Source organism: Carassius gibelio, chromosome B12, assembly GCF_023724105.1.
Source record: "Carassius gibelio isolate Cgi1373 ecotype wild population from Czech Republic chromosome B12, carGib1.2-hapl.c, whole genome shotgun sequence".
Lineage (NCBI taxonomy): Eukaryota > Metazoa > Chordata > Actinopteri > Cypriniformes > Cyprinidae > Carassius > Carassius gibelio.
This window is the reverse complement of record NC_068407.1, coordinates 5,299,460-5,308,994: the sequence shown is the minus strand read 5'-3', so window position 1 is coordinate 5,308,994 and position 9,535 is coordinate 5,299,460. Positions and strand designations below refer to the sequence as shown.

General features: G+C 35.7%; 1 protein-coding gene across 1 annotated transcript in view; it reads right to left on the bottom strand.

Moving 5' to 3' along the window:
• Positions 1–193: 193 nt before the first annotated feature.
• The window catches only part of rnf213b (ring finger protein 213b), a 31,744-nt gene continuing 22,402 nt past the window's right edge, over positions 194–9,535 (bottom strand). Inside the window, exons 44-62 of the mRNA XM_052570343.1 lie at positions 9,235–9,425; positions 8,692–8,814; positions 8,161–8,271; positions 7,686–7,928; positions 7,484–7,568; positions 6,864–6,898; positions 6,520–6,768; positions 6,183–6,348; positions 5,445–5,530; positions 5,033–5,269; positions 4,766–4,898; positions 4,579–4,662; positions 3,748–3,928; positions 3,221–3,422; positions 3,054–3,131; positions 2,664–2,861; positions 2,452–2,541; positions 1,464–1,639; positions 194–664 (exon numbers count right to left, since the gene is read on the bottom strand). Of these exons, the coding sequence (XP_052426303.1) occupies positions 529–664; positions 1,464–1,639; positions 2,452–2,541; positions 2,664–2,861; positions 3,054–3,131; positions 3,221–3,422; positions 3,748–3,928; positions 4,579–4,662; positions 4,766–4,898; positions 5,033–5,269; positions 5,445–5,530; positions 6,183–6,348; positions 6,520–6,768; positions 6,864–6,898; positions 7,484–7,568; positions 7,686–7,928; positions 8,161–8,271; positions 8,692–8,814; positions 9,235–9,425 (2,804 nt within the window). The 3' untranslated portion in view covers positions 194–528. The remainder of the gene's footprint in view (positions 665–1,463; positions 1,640–2,451; positions 2,542–2,663; positions 2,862–3,053; positions 3,132–3,220; positions 3,423–3,747; positions 3,929–4,578; positions 4,663–4,765; positions 4,899–5,032; positions 5,270–5,444; positions 5,531–6,182; positions 6,349–6,519; positions 6,769–6,863; positions 6,899–7,483; positions 7,569–7,685; positions 7,929–8,160; positions 8,272–8,691; positions 8,815–9,234; positions 9,426–9,535) is intronic.

Genomic DNA, 9,535 nt, shown 5'->3' with positions numbered 1-9,535 from the left:
TAACGAACAAATATAGACATTAAAGATGGCAAAAGTTATTTTACTTACTCAACGTTGTATTTTATATATATCATTATTATAATTTGTTTGATAAAATACAACGAAATATTTATATATTAATATATATATTAATAAAAAAAGAACACATTTTTTCATATGTGAATACAAAAAAAATATCACTCTGTAAACGCACTGTTGATTAATAATACAACTTTATTTGGCCCTGATTAATAGCGTGGAGCATAAGGTTACAGCAATACAGTAATTGAATGAATTATTTTTCCCTGATTCAAAGCGCTCAACAGTATAAAATCATATTCAAAGTTCTAAAGAGTAAAAACAGATTATTTTAATAAACTGGTTTAACAATATATTGAAAAGAAAGACTTGGAGTGTAGGAATGAGTCATAAATCTGTCCTGTACAACAGACGTGACAAAGCAAGCAACATCTGACCAAAAAAATCACAGCAGTCCAGATCTTTTCACATTTGTCATTAATTTTGGTTTGACCCTTTCAGAAGAACTTTTCAGTGTTTGAACTCCACCGCCAGCCTCCAGATTTCTGCTGCTTTAGCCAAAGTGATTTCCTCTGGAAGATGATCTAAACCAGGAAAAGATATGATGTTCTTCTCCTCCAAATGGGATTCCATTGTGGACCTGATGCTATGTTGTGAATCACAGAAAGAGAAAGGAGGAAGGGTGTTCAGTGGTGTGGTTTAGGATCAACAGTTAGTATTGGATTCTATTGTTCTCAGCACACGCATTCCTTTTCATTCCGACCAGCTGCCTGCTCAGTAGGTGACTAGAGCAGGGCACACTTGACAGATGGGAGCCTGGAGGGGTCAAAGTGTGCCTCTCTTGGGTCTATAAGCCCACAGGTCTCCAGGGAATGAGTAGGTTTGGGAAGTCTGCATTGTTGTGATTGAAAGTGGCCGTTCGGAGGAAAAACTTATGTCTCTTTGTGTTGCAATATTTGGCAGTGAATACTAAAGGATCTTTTTAGAAGCATTTGCTTTGGGTGCTAGAACATTTCCTGACTTTTTATTTTGAGAATAATTACCCTGAACAACGGCATTTAATTGTACAACATTCAGAAATCACAAAGCCAGTTTTCTAAAGTTAGCCTATTTGTTTCAGTAATTCAATTTTAAAATGCATTATTATACAGTTTTCTCTAGAACTTTGCAGAAAGTTTTTGTACAGTGTTTGTCATATAACTCTGTGTTTTAATATTACAAATACATTTTGTTTAGCTAATCATCCTGTGAAGGTTTGAAAGTCTTTTGTAATAATAACTGGCTCACATCACACTGTATCCCATATAATATTTACAAATGTCTCACATCTGTGAAAAATATTCAGGCTCACTGGCCTTTTGTGGCCAGTTTACCTCATCAAAACCTCACAAATGGTGGGTCCAGAAGTATAATATGAAAACGTGTAAAATAAGATAAATTCTTACTCCCAGTGTGACGCAAAGCCTTCTTCAACAGTGCTGTTGGTCTTAAGCTGAAGGATCTCATGTAGCTCCAAAGAAAAAATCTCAGTATCTGTGAGCCCAAGGAAAACCTTCAATTGCTTTCTTTCCACTGAAGTCAGTTTATCTCTGAACTCTTCAGACAGTCGATGGAATGGATCCTGTAAAATTGTGCATTGGAAGATTTAAAGTAAATTACAGAAATCGTAATATACCTGTACAATAAGGATTCAAACATCATGAATATGTTCCAGAATGAAGCTTAAATGTCTCAAAGCATTGTTTAACTAAGTAATATTGTCCAGCTATTCACAAAAGTCTGGGTTAAAACTGTTGATGGCACACACTCTATTGTTAAAACTTGGCACACTCTGACTAACACTTTCCCTTGGATTTACAACCCTTGTACGTCCACTCTCTCTTTTGTTTAGGGTCAATCAAAGGAGGTCAGTAGAGGTTAGCAGTAATGGGGTCAGTTTAGTGACAGGCTAAATAACTGAGCAGAAGGAGGGAATTAGAAATCAGCTGTCTGTACAATGAATGCAAAGTGATAAAATGTAATCTGTCTTAAGTTATTCATGCATACACTACCATGCAGAAGTTAAAAGTGTTTATTATTTGTATTTAGATGTATAGAAAGTTCAAAAGATTCTACAATATATATATATATATATTGTAACATTATAAATATTTTTACTGAAAAATTTAAAGCATTCTTGCTGAATAAAAAAATAAATAAATTACTCAACGCTGGTGTATTTTATTCTTAAGAAATTATTTGGAGGGCTGTTTAAAGAATTTTGTTATGATCAAAACTTATGTTGAATCATGCTTCCTATTGTCTAAGGACAGCAGAAGAAAACAAATATGAGAAATTGGAATGTAATTACTTTGTAGCTTACATGAAAAATATTATGTGATACTAGATGTATAGTTCAGTACTAGATGTCACAAAAGCTGAATGTCAAATTACCTGTCCTTTCCTGATCATCTGTTCACTCTTCCAGCAGGTAAGGAGCTGCCAGGTGGCTGTGCACTGACTAATCCGGTTCTCTTTTAAAGCCTGAAACCAAGATGTGTGGAATCAAATAACAGGAGCAGATAGATTATACACGCTGATAGACGTGGCAAAATACCTGCTTGGTTACATTTCCTTTGAGTTAGTACTTTAAACGCATGTCTCACCTCAGCTACGGTGCTTGAGATGTGTTGGTCCATTTTCAAGGAAACTGTCAGATAGGACAGAAGAAGATCTTGTGGGTGGCCACCAGTTTTACCAAGGAAACGAAGCCCAATCTCCACAGCATAAACCGCGTCACACACATCGGTGAATGAACGTAGCATTGATCTCATGGAACTGAGCACAGAGGCCTTGAGTGGTTCCTGTAAATCATATAGGAAAAAAATAAGCTTCCTTAACTATTGAACAAATACATATTTATAATTATAGTATATTTATATAATTATATATTCTTATATTTCTACAGTATGTCACCATTAACCCAGAGGCATTACTCTGCTGAGGCCTACTGTTTTTAGAAAACTGAACGAAGCACAGAGACTGAAGAAAATTACCTGAGGTATTTTGGCTCTGACCTCATTGAGGACTTCTATAAAATTCTGATGTTGTCTTCTCAGATATTTATCAGTGTCCTGCATGGAATTCTCAGTTTTTAGCAACCAATAAATCTGGTCATATAATTAACGTTAGAATGAAAAAGTTTTAAAATGTGTAGACTCACTGTTTGAATGCGTGGTTTGCCTGCAAAAAATCTTCTGCTGAGTTCTCTCTCAATAGCCTCATGATCATACGAGCTCACGGTTTGCTGACCCTTCTCTAGTGTGTAATGGCAGTTAGCTAACACCAGAGGAAGCAACTCTTTTTCTGGGTGACACAGGGCAAGTTGGCTCTCAGACAGCTCTGCCAGTGGCACTTTATAGTCACTGTAAGAGGAAATGCAAATGACATGCATTAATAAGAAACATAAAAATGTTAATGATATCCGAAGTATCATGTGACACTGAAGACTAGAGTAATGATGCTGAAAATTCAGCTGACATCACAGGAAAAAACGACATTATAAAATATAATAAAATGAAAATTAGCTATTTTAAATTGTTATAATATTTCACAATATTACTGTATTTTTGATAAAATAAATTCAACCTTGGCGAGCATGAGAGACGAGCAACAAAAACATTACAAGTCTTAAAAAGTCCAAAAGTTTGAACAAACCAGATGTGTGCACAATCCTTCTGAAATACACACCTGTCTTCCTGGTGACAGAGTTTCCTGGCTTCTCGCACAAGACTGTTGTGGGTCTCAGACAGGAGATCTATGATTGCGTGGAGACATGACCCTGGCCCATGACGACTCAAGGAGAGAAACTGCCCAGAGCTTTCTCTAGTTATTTCTTTTTCATAAAGTGTAGGATCCAAACCCAAAGAAGCTAAAATAACGAAACAATATCATATTGTACTTTATAATGTTACAATGATGCCTAGACTCACTTGTTGCATTTAAAAGTTTTAAGAGGTTTTTATTTAAAGATGCAGTAACTTTTTCTTGGTTAAAAATGACTCGAAATCAATTTTTGAGCAAGTACATAACCAGCCAGTGTTCAAAACTATTTTTTATTTTAAAAACTAATTTTAATGGTGCATTGTAATCCAGAAAGATTTATGTGTTTGTGAAACACATGTGAATGATATTAGATTATATTCCAGTTTTAAATGTGCCTCTAATTACAGATAGCCCATGTGGGATTACACAAGTACTAAAGTACTTGTACTTTAAAGAGAACCAGTTCTAAAGAAGAAGAAGTTGTATTTTGGCATAAAATAATTTCTTTATATGAAATTTGAATGGTATAACAATTAGAGATTAGACTGTAATCTGTCGTCCATAAAGCCAAATTTATGGACTGCAGCTTTAAACAAAATAGTATAGAATTTTAAATATTGTCAATTTATTATCTTATAACGGCCAGTTTAATAATTATCATGGGTTTGACTCACAGGAAATACATAATGATAAATACTGAATGCACTGCAAGTTTTACGTCTTGCAAATTCCATGTGTAAAACACTTACAGCTTACCATTATTGGATATTTCCATTCTGAGTTGGTTCCACACCTTCATGAAGATCTCCACTCTTTCTGACAATAATTTCTTCTGATGGCCTGTTTTCGAACACAAAATGGAGTACAGTAATATTAAATGCAAAAATCCATCAATATATCAAGCACCTAGCTCCCTCCTCTAGTGAGTATAAGTATGACAGACCAGCAGGAATGCATTGCAGCAGTGAAGCGATGGTGTTGGTCTGAGTCTCAGAGCCGGGAGGAAGCACTTTCATAAGATCAGACAACAAAGCAGCAAGAGCCGGCAAATGATTCAGCTGTCTAATGCAGTGCACCTAACAAAATACACACCAACACACAGGAATATTATTTGGAAACATGCTTAAAAATAACACGAAACTGTGTGAGCGACTTGCGTAAGGTGACACAAGGGCCTGGATTATTATTTTCTTTTCTTCAGTGAACTAACCTTATTGATAAAAAGGGTAAGCAGGGGTGCTTGACCCTGGATTATTTGCTGTGAGAAGCTTTCCACCGTTAGGACAGGTGAGGGGCTCCAGAAGGAAGAGTGGTGGGTGGGGCAGTTAGTGGGGAGATGAAGGATTTTTTGAGGGTCTCCTCTCAGCACCTTCATCAGGGGATTTTTGGAAAGTTGATTATCGGCTGCAATCTGATCCTGTGCTCTTCCCAACATCCCGTTCAAATCCTGAAAACAGAGACTAGGTTGACTGACGTAAATATATGCCTTTAAAGTAGGTATTTATACTCTATTTATTTAGTTTATTAAGGTTATTTGTGTTTTTCAAAGAAATGGTTTAAATGTATCCCATTCTTTTCAAATGGTTCACACATTCCTGATATTCAGCAGTACCAAGACTGACCTGTAAAACAGGACTGATGGCAGTTTTACAGACTGTGGTCTCCCACTGCTCCCTGGACTTGCGTGTTGATAGATCCATTTCGGCCCCTGAAGAAAGAAAATATCAAACAGGGTTTCTAGTTCACTGTATTATTGCTATGTTATTGCTATGTTAATTATAACAAATAACAATTCTGTAACTTGAAAAGCTGAAATATAATAAAATATAAATATTCAATATTAAAATATTACAAATATTAATACAATTAAAATAATACAACATTAAAATATTATATATATATATATATATATATATATATATATATATATATATATATATATATACATATATGTATATATATATATATATATATATACACACACACACACATATACACACACACACAAACACATATTATATTATATTAAATATAATAATATAAATATATATATATTCAAAATTTCTAAATATATATGTGTGTGTATTTATATATACATAATAAATAAACACTGTACACACACATATTATGTAAACAAATTTTTTTATTTTGGATGCGATTAATCATTTGACAGCACTGATATATATGAAATTGAATTTGTAAATAAAAGATAATAAAATTAAAAATATTTATTAATACCACAAAGTATAGAAATAATACTAAAATAAATACACAAAAAAACAATGAATTTTGCTCACGTTATGCTCTTCTTTGTAACTATTATATAAGTAGGTTTATCTATAGTCAAGATTAAAAGATACCTGAGGTGGTCTGTAGAAACTGGCTGAAGATAAGATGAATTATTACGGCAGAGTCATCAGAGTTACGATCTAAAGTCTTCCCAAGAACCTCCATGTCCTTCTCAAGATGTTGCCAGAGGAACTCATAGACATTATTCACATTTGGAAGGATCATATTTCTGATTCCCTGTGGAGAACCAAAGGATTTAGAAAAAGTGTTTTTATTCTCTAATACTAGTGGCCAACTAGTTAATTTGCAGTAGTTTTCATTATGTAGACAAAGGGCGTTGGCATGCAACATTAAACATTTATCAGCAGGTATTAAGTGAGCTTTCAGGGTTCCTTCAAACTCTTTTACCTGTCGGTGGTGAATGGCTCCTTGCAACATGGCAAGGTGCAGACAGAGACGGAGGACACAGGACTGTGCTAAAGTGAGATTCCTGTTCGGGGCTTCAGACCGGTTTTCAGCATGTCCCAGTATATGTCCAGGTCGTGTCATGTCAGGGATTCCATGAGCTTGAATAAAGCCTTCAACTGGTTTATGATTCTCGCCTCCTATAAGGACTCCACAAGTGGCACAATTTGACAAAGCCGTTGGTTTGCCACACTAAAAAAAAATGGAGAAAATTAAATAATTGTTATTAATTTCCCAGACAACAGAACCAGTTCATTCAAATAAAAGTGAAAGAAAATACATCTCACCTCTCCCACAAAGCATGCATGACCATTATAACACACTGCAAAGCAGGAAGAAAAGACAAAATCTATTAGACAGGTTGCATTTAAGTAGGGTTGGGAATCGTTAGAAATTTTCAGGTTCCGGTTCCACGTAAAGGTTCCAGTTCCGATTCCATTAAAATCATTAAACAGCTATTAAAAAAATTGAACAAATATAATGTTACTTAGTGGCAAGTATACTAAGTGCACAAGTGCACACTGCAAAGTTATCAAAGGCGCAAGTCCGCATACAGTCGTGGGAAACATGTGTTTGGCAATCAAAGACACGATGCCGCCCAATGTGTCTGTGGAATGCGCTTCATTGGAAACAATGTGCTCAGTAATTAAAGAGACAGGGTTGCGTTTCTCTTATTCAGTTTGTAACATCCTTTCCGGGAAACACAGAATCATCAGAACACCAGCACAAGGCTGCTCACAGCACTTGGTCATGTGTCACACCAGAAATGTTTTGGAACCAAAACTTAGAAATTGCTCTAGGTTCCGGATCTTTTCAAAAAACAGAACCGGTTCTTAGTCAGACCGGTTCCCAGCCCAACATTTAAAGAAATATTTTTATTTTCACTTCATACACAAGACACACTCACAGTACATCTGCAGGTTTTTCTCTCCAGTGAGCCACTGCCGGGCCTCACTGGTATTGTCTTCAGGCATTGTGGGTAGGAAGGCTCCCTGAAGAAAAAAGTAGAGAAACATGGTGATGTTTAAAATGAGTTTTCACATAAAATCAAATGCAAATAATTTCAATCTCACTTCAATAATATGAATTATTCATGGGAAAGCCCTTACTGTCATGTTCTGTGGTTGAGAGGCAATATTAAAAAGGGGACTCAGCAGCCTGTTTCCACTGAAAAACACAGCACTCGCATGCACCATGAGCTCCAGCACAGGACGACGCTTAGCAGGTACATCTGCTCCGAGACTTAGGTGTGATCCTGGACCACCAATCTTATTGGATAAGAGAGCAGTGCAGAGCTGTCTGGCATGTTCTGTCATGTTCTCTCTAATAACCTCTTCCAAGAACCTGATATCCTGTTGACAAAGAGGAAAATGTAGGTGTTTAGGTCTGCCAGTGTTTTGCCTAATTTTTCTGAATCTGATAAAGTAAGGGCATGTATGCTCAAACAAGTAACTTTAGCAGTTTGCATGAAGTTCTGATGAACTTCAATAATACTTAATACAAATTTAGTCCTACATGGATTCTTATTGAATTCTGAATCCTCACTAGTGATTAATAAAATCACATAACCTAACCACCACCTACCTGTGCTTGAGGAGCTATAGCTTTCTCAGGTGACTTGAAGCGACAAGTGACTTGCCTGAAAACAGCCAGAGTCAGCAGGACGTTATTCACTGGGTCTGAACCACCCATTGCCTGAAAAAAAAAAATATATATATATTATTTAGGCTCTGGATAATCCAATGTAACAGTAACGTTTCTATTTCAAATATATGTGGTTTTATTTTGGACCTTCTATTCACAAAAAAGTATAGAAAAACAGTACTAAGGTTTCCATAAAAATATTGATAACAATAAAAGCACCAAATCAGCATATCAGAACGATTTCTTGAAGGAAAATGTGACCATGAAGCCTGGAGTAATTATGCTTTGCCATCACAGGAATATGTTGATTTTAAAATATATTTACATTAAAAACAACAAATTTATAAAGTCTGTCAAATGTGTTCTTAATCATACTGTCAAATAAAATCACATCATTAACCATTAGAGGTTAGCTCACAAAACAATGTTTGCCGTGTGTGTTGTTTATTTAATACGGATGTAGACTCTGACCCGTAATGCTACTGTGAGTCCATTTGCTGTGCCTTCCTGCATTGCTTCTCCCACTCCATCTCTAAGAGTGCGGTATGACTGACCACAACACAAGAAACGATCCACCTCTGCAGGAATCAACCTCTGTAGAAGAGAAAACAAACAATTATCGGTAACACTTTAGTATAGGCTCCAATTCACACCAATAACTAGTTGCTTATTAGGATGTCTATTATTAACATATTGGCTGTTTATTAGTGCTTATAAAGTACATATAACACATGACATCCCTAATCCTACCCAATACCCTAAACTTAACAACTACCTTATAAACTATTAATAAGCAGCAAATAAGGAGTTAATTGAGGCAAAAGTCATAGTTAATGGTGAGTTAATAGTGAAAATTGGACCCTAAAATAAAGTGTGGCCCAATTATCATGCAGTAGAACTGCATTTTTCAATAAAGAATACTTTTTTAACCAACAAACTCAATTTTAATATATATCTCTACAATATTAAAAAACACCCTACAACCCTAACACAACATCATTTGAAGGGCCATACATGAAGCCGTAGTATCTCTGCAGGGAAGATCCATTCATAATCAGTGCTGCTGATCAGTGCTTGCAGACAGTCCATGCCAGCATGCCTGTTGAGTGCTCGAAGCAGGTAAACTCTATACCAGTCATTGTTACCGTATTCAAAAACAGCCTTCACCTGCTCCAAAAGTTTTAGCTCAACTTCCTCAAAATGATCTGAAAGACACCAAACACTAAAATGTTATCGCACAAAGACATGTCATTCATTTAGGTATTGCAGTATACCCTAACTGACTTGAACTGGTCAGATCAGAAGCCCTTCGTAC